The 13,722-nt window shown below is 40.3% G+C and overlaps 2 protein-coding genes across 3 annotated transcripts in view; both read right to left on the bottom strand.

Moving 5' to 3' along the window:
- The window catches only part of SETD5 (SET domain containing 5), a gene marked incomplete at both ends in the record, with an annotated part of 53,412 nt that extends 49,843 nt beyond the window's left edge, over positions 1-3,569 (bottom strand). For both annotated transcript variants that reach the window (XM_080718045.1, XM_080718044.1), the window contains one exon: positions 3,499-3,569. In XM_080718045.1, coding sequence (XP_080574171.1) covers positions 3,499-3,569 — 71 coding nt within the window. The remainder of the gene's footprint in view (positions 1-3,498) is intronic.
- LOC308278394 (CCA tRNA nucleotidyltransferase 1, mitochondrial-like) overlaps positions 1-13,722 on the bottom strand; it is a gene marked incomplete at both ends in the record, with an annotated part of 995,237 nt that overhangs the window by 677,210 nt on the left and 304,305 nt on the right.

Below are 13,722 nucleotides of genomic sequence, written 5' to 3' on the forward strand. Positions count from 1 at the left end.
ACTCAGCCTTAAAGATCAACGGGACTTTAAAAGAATCAAATAATGCATACTGTTTGCTTCAAATAACAGACATTTTTTTTTCCTGCTTAAAGGTACAGAATATATGGTGCTCTGCAGGAAAAAAGTCTGCAGCTCAACGTGGCACACTAGCTGAGAAGTGAGGGATAAAAGAAAATTCTGAGATATGTATCCAACTCACCCAGTTTTATGCTCCAAAACTGTGAGAAGGGATCTTATTTAATAACAGCAAAGGTAATTTCTAGATGAAGAAGAACTTTAGACACAGGAAAGTATTCTCTGTTAGTGAAGTGCATGCATTTTATTACTTGACAGTGTCTGCAAATGGGAACTGGGGGGGGGTCATCAAGAATGCACGTCAGTATTCTTGAGAAAAGATGGTCTGAATATGGCTCACTGAGAGACAGTCAGCTGAGTATAGGGGTTTCCTACATGAAACCAAAGGCAGACAAGCATTAATAAAATCAAAGTAGAATTTAGTCTCTATGATGGACAGTTAAAAGAAAGTAATGGATTTATACAGTTAATTTACCGGATACATTATTAGACAAATATTCCAAAGAGTTGTACATATTTTAGAGAGATTTTGTACCATTAACACATGGAGTGAAACATGACAGTTGTTTATTAGAAATGGATTTTTTGGGGGATGGGATAAAGGAAAGCTGCATGAAATAAAAGATGGCCATGGAGCTGGGGCTATGTTGGTTATATCTTACCCATCTCCAAACTGGGTAAATATGAACATGTGCACTTCATGTGCAAGTCTAGGGAATAAAAATAAAATGTATATTGTGGAGGTTAAAAGGCCATCTTATTGCACAATACTTTCTATTCAAGCATAGCATTTAATATATTGCTATGCATGTCAAATCTAAAATTTAACTATCATTTGATGAGGAAACTTGACAATTTCTGTATTGGTTACTGAATGCTTACATACAGAGTTAGGTGCTGACTGGCAATTATAAAACTGCCTAGAATATTCTCTGACAGACATTAGTTCTTAACTGTGTTTTAAAATACGGATTAAAGTTTGGGGTAATAGGATTTCATCTCTTTATTAGACAATCACTTTATGCCAAAACAACTACAGCCTTTTTTACCTCCCTCTGATTGAACTACTGTGACAGTTGGGCATAAATGCTCAGAAATCATCCCCACAAGAGACATGCTTCCATTAATGGTGTTCTAAGTACAAGGAGCCGGCCGCTATAATGCCAACTCTTGGAAAGGGAAATTCTGTTAGGAAAGAGTTGGAAATTCAGGAAAACGCTTGCTTTTTGGGTTACATCTACAAGTTTTCTTGCAAATACACTAAAAAAAAAAAAAAAAAAAAAAAAAGCATATTCCCGCCATCACATTTAAAATCCCATGAGGCGAGGTCTAGGCCGTTTACTTGCTTTAACGCCAGGTTTAATCTTAGAGTGCTTAAGACAGTGGAACAGGTGTGATAAAGCACTGACATAGATCATTATAATTGAACAGAACAGCACATATGCTAATCATCGACATTCTTCCCCTTTGTAGAACTAAGGAACAAGTAACTGTGAAGTCAGCTGTGACCACAGTATCAGAAATCTGTCTCGAGATTCTGGGATGAAAATGTTCAGAAAGTCCTCAGGTATGTGACACGGCAGTCAACTCTGTAGGCCAGAAGCACTTTCATGTCTGCAGTCGCTCCTGGACTCCCCAGCAACATTTACTGGGGAAAATACCAGTTGTGCGAACACTCAGGGTCTTTTTATTATCTAACCCCAAACTTACTGCTTTAAACTCTTTGTTGCATTTTCTCACAAATGTTAATGCTGCTTCTGCCACTATTTCAGCTTTTATATTGTTGCAGGCTAGTTGCCAGCTTTATAAAAATCTACCAATACTGCACATCTGGGCCATCTACTCATGTAGGAAGATTTTTAAGTACTTTATTTGGGGCAAGTTATACAAATGGAAATCTCCACCAATGGAATAACTAAATCTCTTTGGCATGCAAAAAATGGAGAGAGAGAGAGAAAGAGAGAGAGAGAGAGAGGGAGGGAGGGAGGAGAGGAGAGAGGGGGAGACAGATAGACACGGAGAGAACAAGAAAAAAAGCTTTAAAGAAACACAACCCGTCCTTTCCCATCCCCCACCCTCCTTCATCCTTTTGAATGGAAACAAGCTTAAAAGCTGCTTTCAATTCGACTACCCAGAATATTAGATACTACTTCTCAGGGTAGCTTTAAGGAACTCAGTAAACTAGCAATATGTGGCTTTGTGAAGAAACACACATGCTTTTTAAATAATATCCTCAGTTTTAAGGAAAAACCAACAACCCGCTATTAATAAGGGATGCCGTTCCACCCAGAATTCTGGTACAACTGCTTTGCTTTGCCGAAGGGGTAGAATCCCCAGGGACTGTGAAAATGGCAAGAGAAACAGGGGAATTAGAGCAACACCCACCTCACTCAAGAAGTGGCTGTGGGATCAAGAGTCTGAACTGGACCTGAACATATTCAAAACACCAGGATTTTTCCAGCCCAGACCCTAATCCCTGGTACTGCCTGGAATAGACTTGGCTTCTGGGGGTGTGCTGCCCCCTAGGCCCCTTGGGTCTCTTTCGCTGGACTTTCACATCCTGGTGTAGTGCCACTTCGTCTTGAGAGGTAGGGGGCTTCCACTTCCTTTCTGTAAGCAAGGAAGATTGGGTACAAGGGAGGTAAAAGGACAAGAGGGGAAGCTGTGAGCAGGGGGAATCTTGGACAACTTAAAAGAGAAGGGATACAAAGGCTAAAAATTTTAAACTGAATAATATATAAAGTTGTATAATGAAGGCCTACCTTCATTGTCATTTGGCATTTAAATTCTTCAAGAACTGAGTCTATTTTAGGGGTTGGGCTTTTCGACAAACTCTGAATTCCTAAAGCTGCTCTTAGCTGAAAAAAAAGTTGGTACCACTGATTTTGAAGGTCCTCTTTCTAGGCAATGAATATTATTAAAAAAAAAAAGAAACAGATATTGCTGTCCATATTTTCTACCCCAATTGCGTGGTGGTCTAAGCATCCTGCCCATATCAAGTTTCAGCCCCTTTATTCTAGATCCATGGGAAGTACTTAGGAAGAGGCCTTCAGAGAAAATCAGGTGGAAAGAACACCTCCTTATCTCCCTCCATCAGAATGATAATTAGCTCTATAGAAGCAGGTTGGACACCTACTTTAAATCTGCCCCACCCACCAAAAGAAAGGAAAATGTAATCAGTACTTTGCAATTTTGATTCAGTTAATTATTTGCCCAGAAATACCTCCCTAAAAGTTCCATTCCTCCCCTTCTCATTCCTTTTTCCTCCAGCTTCTAGGGGAGAAGAGGGCAAGGTCTAGTTGTCATTTATAGTGGGATTAGAGGTTGGTTAAGAAAATACTACGTATCTCTTATTAACTACCCGTAAGAGACTGTCTCCACACAAGGTGGTAATGTACCTACTATCTAGGAAGTAGCACTTACTCGGATCCAGCAGCCATATCTGAGTAGGATGTATCTGGTGTGGTGACTCCCAGAGGGATTGCAATGCTCATGACGTCCAGCACGGCAGAGTGGGAATCACGGGATCCAATTAATGGAGACTGACCACTCTGAGAGTGGGGGTGAGCTGCAGAGCCTCATCCAACATGTTGTGGACATGAGGAGTCCTGCCACGGGGAGAAATAGCTAGTCACCACATAGTTCTTGAAATTTATCCTAAGTGTGACTAAGTATGCTTCTAAAGGATAATCACAATCCCATGTTTTGCTATGTACTGGACTTCATTAACGTTCCACAAAATAAGGTGCCTAAAAATTGTGCTTAATTTCTATCTTAATTTTCTTTTCAGTCTAAAGGAAAGCAATAGTCGGTCCAGCTTGTTAATAAGCACATTTCCCCCACTACAACTGCCTATTATATAAAACCTAGCAGTCTACAGCCTACTAAAATGGTTATTTGAAATACGCTAGATGAAATTAATTTTTGGTTTATGTGGTGGGATTAAAGCTAGAGGTGTTCTACCCAAGCTACACCCCCGGCCCTATTTTATTTTGAAACAGGGTCTCACTAAGTTTTGCTAAGGCCGCCCTGTCTAAGCCTCCCAAGTACTAGGATCACAAGTGTGCACCACCATGTCTGGCTCTAAATAAAATTTCCAGTCTTCATTTAAACTTTCTTTCAAGGCCACAAGTAAGTAGTTTTTCCAGAGGTCAGTATTTTGAGACTCAATAATCTGACAGAAAAGATCAACTTTTTATGTTTAATTGAGGAGAACGACATTCTTGTTGCCTTCTTCTGTCAGAGAGTACTTTCTTCCTTCTAAACCATTTTATTCTAACTATATTTTGGGGGAAAGATGCAAGTATCTTAAGAACTGTATTTGGAAGGTAACTTATACTGCTGGATATGAATAAAAACATAAACCACGGGGAGGCACTGCATGTGTGGGAGCAGAGGATATATGGGAATCTCTACCTTCTGCTCAATTTCACTGTGAACTTAAAACTGTTCTAAAAAAGTGTGTGTCTCCCTATATATAGAAGACAATATAAAAAAATGAAACCACAAAGAATACAGTGCCATGATAAAGACTAGAGGATTTGTATGGAACAGTGATGCGGACTGGGGGACCGTAACGCAGTGGGATCTGAGGAGAGAGACTCAGACTACCAAAGAGCAAGAAAGCAACAGCAGACAGACGTTTGGAGGTATGGCACAAACGGAAAAGGCAGTTTGTACAATTTCTACATTAAAGGCTTTATATGTATGAAACCATTAAAAGGATGGAACGAGATGCAGTTTATCGGAGGGAAGTCAAGTCAATGTGAATGTAGAAGACCCAGGTTAACAAAGAGTTTGGCAGTCATCACTGATATACTGATTCATGATAAAAAAAAAAAGGTAGAAAAGTCAATTATTAACACCCCCCAAAATTAAATGAAATTAAAAGTAATACTGACTGAATCAACCCTACAGTTAACGTGTGTGTGTGTGTGTGTGTGTGTGTGTGTGTGTGTGTGTAACTGGGGACTGAATCCAGGGGCATATTACTTCTGAGCTACACCTCCAGCCTTGTTTTATCTTTATTTTGAATCAGGGACTCAACTAGGTTGAAGAGAGTCTCATTATTTGTGGAGACTGTCCTCAAACCCGTGATCTCTCGTCTCAGCTTCCCTAGTACTGGGATTACAGATGTATGCCACTATGCCCGGCAACACAGATTTTTAAGCAGTAGTTCATCTAAAATGTCTGAATTTTATTTTGATAGATAAAACTGATTAATATGGATAACAAAACTAATTGTGTACGGTAAATAAGGCAAAGACTTTTTTTTTTTTTTTGGTGGTACTGGGGTTCCTGGAGCCCTTCTACCTCCGGGCTACACTCCCAGACCTATTTTATAGGTTTTATTTCTAAACAGGGTCTCCTAAGCCGCACCTGCGCGATCCTCCTGTCTCCGCCTCCCAAGCGCAGGGATGACAAGCGTGCGCCACCACGCCCGGCTAAGGCAAAGATTTTTAAAAAGACATTATGATACTACTTTTGAGCCATGAGTTTTAGAATGCTAGAATAGCTATAAAGTACATTGTCCCTGGTGCCTAGGCTTTGGCCCAGAACTCTCCAAATGTGGCGATACACCTGCTCCTATCCAACTGGAGGCGATGCACTATTAACTGAGGATTAAAATACGAAGATCGATTTTTCCTATATATGGCTTCCTTAAGAGTTTATAAATGAGAAGTTACAGGTTCATCTGACTTCCAGCCCATCTTATGATAAATGTTTCCTTTTTCTAGCAATATATTCAAACAGATTTTGGTAGTACAGCTTCCAAGCCATTGGGAAACTGAAATTAAAATCTGTGAATGCTAAAACAGAGATCACTAAGCCGGGCGCAGTAGTGCACACTTGTCATTCGAGCACTTGAGAGGCTGAGACAGGAGGACTGCAGGTTCCCGGCCAGCCCCGGCTACTTAGTGAGGCCCTCTGCAACTCAGTGAGGCTGTTTCAAAATAAAGAAGAAAAAAATAGGGCTGGGGATGTAGCTCGGAGGTAGAATGTCCTTGGGTTCCATACACAGAATTTGGGGGGGAGGGGATCACTATCAAATAAGCTCCAAGGGTGAGTTAATTATTGAGGTCTGTTGGTTACAACTCTAATTTGGATTAAAAAATAGTTCAGAATTTGCCTAACCACCTAAAACAAAGTCAGTTATGATCCTTTTCCTTGACCAGTGAAAGGAATGTGAATTATGTATTTAAAAAAAAAAAATCACTGAACACCATCAGAACCCTGTTACGGCCATTACTGTTATATATCCATAAAAAATGTAGGACAATTTATAAACTTAAGCTCATAATTTGACATTTTTTCCCTGACATTTTAAAAAAGATATTCTAAAAAGAAAAGATATAAAAGTGACTTCAGCTAATATTTCCCATAGGAATTAGCGAATGATTTCTATATTCCCTAGGAAAATTGCAACACAGCTATTTTGGATAGTAGGTAGTTAAGGAAAGTAGTTGACTGAATTTCATTAATGAACGCTTCCATTTTCCTTTTGCCTAGTTCTCAATGGCTCTTCTGATAAAGGCAACAGGCTTTCTTTTTTTATGCTACTTGGGATTGAATCCATGGACATTCACCTTTGGAGCCACATTCCCAGCCCTAATTTTCTTTTATTTTGAAACAGGATCTTGCTGCTGGCTTGAACCGGGATCCTCCTGTCTCAGCCTCAGGTGCAGGGACTATATGGGCATGCACTACAGCACTCGGTCATAATAGAAGGTTTCTTAATAAAAATTCTGAAAGCACCACCAATTTCTCATATATAAGCCTGAGAATGCTTCCTTCTCTAAGTAACATTTGTGTGAAATACTTACTAAAATGTTAAGAATCTGTAACATAATCTATATGTGACAATACTCTAGAGTTTATATACATGAAGACAACAGACTCCTACTGTAGGTCATCAAGCTCAGTAGTCACTGCAGCCATTAACTTGATCACAGTTTAAAGATGCGTCCCAGACAGAGTGGTAAGAATTAAGAGACAGAGAACTAACTGTCTCTAGGTGGAATCATTTCAAGATACACTTTTTTTTTTCTCTCTTACTACTAAAACATAAATTCTATGGGGATATCTGTGTTTTACATTTTGCTGTTTTTCCAAAGCCCCAATCCTTGCCTGACATATAAAGAGGGTCCAAAAAATATTTGCTGAACAAAATTGTGACCACCATTACTGTCACGTGATTTCAGCATTCAATAAGATCCCCCAAATAAAACAAACAACTTGGGTCAGTCACCTTTATATAGACCTCTGAATATGAAGTCCCCCCAAATTATCTGCCAGTAGCTCTGAAGACCTAGAAAAAGTTGAGACACAAATTAGTATAGGAATAAATGCACAGAATGGAATTACACACACGTTTTTTCATTTCTGTATACTATATTGTCTTACTACCATATATATATTTATTTTTTAGTGGGACTGGGGGTGGAACCCAGGGGCTTTCTACCTCCGGGCTATACTCCCAGACCTATTTTATACTTTATTTAGAAACTGGGTCTCACTAAGTTGCTGAGAGCCTCACTCAATAGCTGAGGCTGGCTTCGAACCTGTGCGATCCTCCTGTCTCTGCTTTCCAAGCGCTGGGATTACAAGCGTGCGCCACCACGCCTGCCCACCCAATCTATATTTTTATAACCCATTTTCCTGTAAAACCAGAAACTAAATAAAGGGCAGGGAAGAAAAGCATCTTTATTTAAGAAGGAGTTATGTCATTGGCTAATCCTTTTCTTTCCTTCCAATTAGAATCCTCTCCTGTTCTCTTTTCCTTCCTCTGACTTCTCTTTAGGTTCTTCTTCAGCGAACCATTCCAAACTCTGAAGCTTTTCTTTAATCAAATATCAAATTTACTCTCCAGGTAAACAAAGGCCCACAGACAGCTGTAACTTGTGTGTTTGTGTGTGTAGGGGATTGATTGAACCCGGTGACATTCTTACCTCTGAGCCTTACCCCCAGCTAAACTTTATTTTTTACTTTGGAAACAGGGTCTGGCTAAATTGTCCAGGTTGGCCTCCATCCTGTGGTCTTTCTGTCTTAGCTTCCCAAGCACTGGGATTAGAGGCATGCACATGACATCTGCCACCAGGTTTGATGTTTAAGTCTACATTCCTGCTCTCTTTCTTCTTCATCTTCTTCTTTTTGGTGGTACTAGGGGAAAGAACCCAGGGGCCTTTCTACCTCTGAGCTACAGCCCCAGGCCTATTTTTATTCTGTATTTGCAAACAGTCTCACTGAGTTGCGGAGGGCCTCACTAAGTGGCTGAGGCTGTCCTTGAACCGCGAACCTCCTGCCTCAGCCTCCCGATGCTGGGATGACACGCGTGCGCCACTTTGCTTGGCTTAAATTATTCCTCTCTTCTTCTTCATTCCATCCAATCTATTTCATGGAAAAGAGCGACGAAACGGGCTATTTGTGGCCACCTCCATAATGAACACATGAATGAAAGCCGGGCGGGGTGGCGCTCGCTTGTGACCCCAGCATTCGGGAGGCTGAGACAGGAGGATTGCGATTTGCGGACAGCCTCGGCTACTCAGTGAGGCCCTCTGCAACTCAGTGAGACCCTTTTCAAAATAAAGAATAAAACAAAAAGGGCTGGGATGTCGCTCAGAGGTGGAATGCCCCTGGGTTCCATCCTCAGTACTGCAAAAAGGAAAAGAAAAAAAAAAAAAGAAAGAAAGATGAAAAAATGGAGCTTGAATGCATTTCTTACTTCCAAAATGAAATTAAAAGAATACATGACCCAGTTTTTTCCTTTTTTTTTTTTGGGGGGGGGGATGATCAGTACTCCTTCTATTTTCAGTGTTTTCTCCAAAAACGTCAAGTTTACTATCAGCCAGAATGAGTTGATAATACTTGAAAGGTAGCCGGGCGTGGTGGCGCACGCTTGTCATCCCCGCGCTTGGGAGGCGGAGACAGGAGGATGGCGCAGGCTCGAAGCCAGCCTCAGCTGCTTAGTGAGACCCTGTTTCCGAATAAAGTATAAAATGGGTCTGGGAGTGTAGCCCGGAGGTAGAAAGCCTCTGGGTTCCACCTCCAGGACCACCAAAACCAAAAAACAAACAAACAAACAAAAAAACCAACTTGAAAGGTTACTTTATCATAAAGTCAACTGTTCATGAGATTCCACTATGAAGCACTAGAAGACATTTACGTTGATGTTTTATAAATTTCTGAATTTTTAAAAAACCGGAAAACAAACTATCCTTTAAAAAATCTTAAAGAAGCAGGGCGTGGTGGCGCACACTTGTAATCCCGCACTTGGGAGGCTGAGACAGGAGGATGGCGCAGGCTCCAAGCCAGCCTCGGCTACTTAGTGAGGCTCTCAGCAACTCAGTGACACCCTGTTTCCAAATAAAGTATAAAATGGGTCTGGGAGTGTAGCCTGGAAGTAGAAAGCCTCTGGTTTCCACCCTCAGTACCACAAAACAAAAACAAAACAAAAAACAAAAAAACCTTAAAGAGCATACTCAGAATTATTATAAAGACAATTAAGTATGAAGGTAAAAGAAATAAACTAAACCTAAGAAAGACTCCTTTAGCAACAACAAATAAGAGAAAAGAAAGAAGGAAGAAATTAAGTATGAAAGTATACTTAAGAGGAAATGAACGCACAATTTCAAATTGAAATTGAAAGAATTTCAATTTTTATCAAGTAATAAACCACGAGAAACCACAGGAATACTACAAGTTCTGGATTTCATAAGCAGAACTGAATACTCTTTTGTGCAGTCTTTAGGGGGAAAAGTATACTAAGTAGAACATGCCAGAAATGGCTGATAATTACCCTGCCTTTTTAACTGTGTTCAGAAACGGCCAGTAATCTATCGGTCATTCTGAGTTTCTTCTCTATATGATTTGCTGAAAGCTCAAGACCCATATGATCTGTCTGGTCACTCTAAAAGGCATAAAGTGTCCTAAGAAAAATTCCAACTGAGATTTCAGAAGAAGAAGTTGCATCAGACAGGTGAACCGGAAGCAGCCGGGAGACAAGAGTCCAGTGAACAGCCAATCCAGTGAAAGAAATTTAGAACAAGCCGGCTTCAGTAATCCCGCGGAGAGGACTGGCAGGAAGGGGAGCGCCGCCTCAGAGAGGACAGGCCTCGAATGTCTCAGACAGTCTTTGTACTGAGGCTGTGGACCTTGGCCACCCTCCCAGAAATGACGCAATCCCGATGAACAAGATCGCTGCCAGAGAAACGACCGCGGACTGCCCATGCAGACGGACTGCCCATGCAGACGGCGGTGCAGCCAGCAGAGGCTCTCGCCACAAACCACCAAACGCCAATCTCTTCATTTCTGTCTCAGACAAAACAGAAGCGAACATGTATGCACCTCCGTAGAACAGGCCGCTTCGCCAGTGCCCTCTTCCTCGGAGCTCCTCTGTCTTCGCAATACCTATCTTTCAGTAGGGCATCTTAAGCAGAACAACGAAGGCGTTTTTTACTTTTATGACTATCTTTCTGTCAATGTATTAACAGTAAGGTCTTTGAAAGTTTTCACTTATTTCCTTCACTCTTTAGGAAACCCCTTTAGAAGGTAGTGGCTTTTTTCAAGTATGAAAACTGTCTTGAAACCCAACACTCAATTATGAGATTTTAAAGACAAATGTACACAATAATCCAGGGCTGGAGAGATTGTATTTTATAATTGTGAAATTATATCAAACCTGTCAGTTTAACACTGGAATCAGAGGAAGAAGACAAGTTTCCTTGCTACTTAAAAAGCAGACTGCAACATCAATTTACACTGTTATTGAAAATGTCTACTTTCTGATGGGCAATGTTACAACGTTACTTCAGATTTTCCTTTCACACTTTACTGAGAATCAAACTTAAGAATATTCTCAATTTAAAAGTCCTCTTTGGCTGGGGTGCTAGGTCTGGGAGTGTAGCCCAGAGGTAGAAGGATTTCCAGGAACCCCAGTACCACCACAAACAAACAAACGAATAAATAAAAATAAAAAAATAAAAAAGTAAAAGTCCTCTCTAGGGTAGACAACTAGCGTTTGTAAGGCCCTGGGTTCAATCCCCAGCACAATTACTTAGTATATATTTCTCAAAAATCCTCCTTAGGGCCAGGTGGGTGTGGTGGCCCATGATTGTAATGGCAGCATTTGGGAGGCTGAGAGGCTGAGAAAGGGTTTGCAGACAGCTCCAGCTACTTATGCCCTTTGCAACTCAGTAGACCCGATTTCAAAATAACAAATAAAAAATAGGGCTAGGGGTGCAACTTGGAAGTAGAATGCCCCAGTACCTAAAAATAAAATAAAATAAAATAAAATAAAATAAAATAAAATAAAATAGGGTTGGGAGGTGGAATGGCCCTAGCTTCCATCCCCAGTACAGCAAAAATGAAGAAAAAAAAAAAAAAAAGAAAAAAGAAAAGAAAGCCTCCTTAGGAGCCAGGAGAGGTGGTGCATGCTAGCATGGTAGTAATGGCAGCATTTGGGAGGCTCATGACCTCAGCTAAGTAGTGGGGCCCTTTACGACTCAGTGAGACTCTGTTTCAAAATAAAGAATAGAAAATAGGCCTAGGGGTATAACTTGGAGGTAGAACTGCCCCTGGGTTTCATCCACAGAACTGCAAAAAATAAAAAATAAAAAAAAGGGGGTGGTGGTGGCTGGGGGTGTAGCTCAAAGGTAGAGCGCCTCTAGGTTCTATCAGGACCACCAAAAGCAAAACAAAACAAACAAAACAAAACAAATCCTCCTTAGGGCCCACATTTCTAGTCCTGTTTTTTTTTTTCCCTCCTTCTTCCAGTTTTGGTATCAGGTTTTCCACATAATACTGTTAAAAAGATGCAAGGTATGTTCTCTTATTTTTAAAAGATTCTGCAAATAGTAAATCACAGTTCACTAAACAACTGAGAAATTTTTTAAAGCAACAGCCTTTAAACTGAGATTGAGTAAAAATACAAACATCTAAGATATTTCCTGTAATCAATATATTTAGTCCAATGAACTATCCCTATATTTGGGACTATTAACCAATGAAAATTAACTAATATATAGAATAGCTCTAAAGTACTGAAAGTGTGGAATAAGTCAATAAATTAGGAGGTTCAGCTTGTTAAGAAAAAAATATTTCATAAAAAATTTCAACAGAGGTAAAAAAGAAAACAGCCATTAATTTTAAGATTTATTTTCTGAACTCAATTATTCAAAACTTTGTTATACATGTAAAGTTGAAGTTTTTCTTAAATTCTCCTGTATTTTTTCAGTTTTTTTGAATGCTTTTGCAAAAATAGTAAAAAGAGGAAGCAGAGAAAGAATATTAGAAAGGTCTTTCTGAATGGCAATTTTACCTTTAGCCTAATTTTTTAATCAAAGCAACTCAAAACACCAGCATGACTGCGTTTTACCTATGTGGCCACTGGAGCCGGGTCACGTGCTGGCCTTCCATCTCCACCCAAACTCAAATACCCCGAGGAAAGACACTGCAGCTCTTCCACAAGACACAGCTTTCGTGTTGGAAGGAGTATGCCATGAAAAAATACTACGTCGCGAGGGAGAAAAGCTGAATTTTAGCCCACGGCTTCATTAGTTTGGTGACTGAGAAGAACCACCGTGCACAGATGCACTGAGCTTCCTCAAAGTCAATTCTTCCTGCTTCAAGTTCCTGTGACTGTGGCACTGCCCCAGTGGCTCGGCGATTTATGTAACGTCTTCAGTCTCCTCATCCGCACAACACAAAGAACCGCCGCAGCGCTGGCTCAGCCGCACCGACTAGCATTTGGAGCAAACAGAATCGCAACGCCTCGTCTCTTTTTAGCAGGAGGAAGAGGAGCTGCTAACAACCTGAGCGTGGCTACAAACTATTTCCACTCTCCTCCAACGGCACGTGTTTTAACTTTGCTAGAGCAGATAATGTGGGAAGAGCAAATGCAGGCAACATGAAAAATATGAAAGAAGGAATATAACATGAAAGAAACAAAAAATTACTCAAGAGTGTTCAGAGGCCCAGGAGGAAGTTCACACAACTAATATTAAGCAGGCTTCTATCTGACGCAGTGTGCGCACACAAAAGATCTAGGAGTTCAAGACTGCAAAGAGAAAGGAGAGAAACACTGGGGTAAAAATTAACAAACGAATTTAGAGCCAAATTAAAATTTCCCTTGTCTCTCACCTCATGTAGAATACCGGGTTTAGTTCTCCTGCTTGAATTACACTCTAATACTCTTAAATTTACTAGAATAAATGGCAAAAAAAATAAGTCAATTAAAAAAACTATTCCATACAAAGAATTTCTTTCCTTGCAAAAAAAAAAAAAAAAATTAGTGAATAAGGAATACTGCTGAGGCCAAGTAGTACTTAGTACTTTGGGGGAAAGTGGTGGTAGTGTGCGGCTATGTATGATAAACAACAGAATTACATACTATGGTCTTATTATTTTGCAGTAATGGTTACTGAACTCAAGGGGCATTTAAACCTCCAGGGCATTCTACCTAGCTACATGCCAGCCCTATTTTTTATTCTTTATTTTGAAACAGTCTCACTAAGTTGTAGAGGGCTAACAAATTGCTGAGGCTGTCCTCAAACCTGTGATCCTCCTGTCTCAGCCTCCTAATTATGGGGATTATAAGGATATGCCACCATGTCCACCTTAATTCAGAATGTTTAACTCAAAGGTATTTTA

Source organism: Muscardinus avellanarius (genome assembly GCF_963383645.1).
Source record: "Muscardinus avellanarius genome assembly, chromosome: 22".
NCBI lineage: Eukaryota > Metazoa > Chordata > Mammalia > Rodentia > Gliridae > Muscardinus > Muscardinus avellanarius.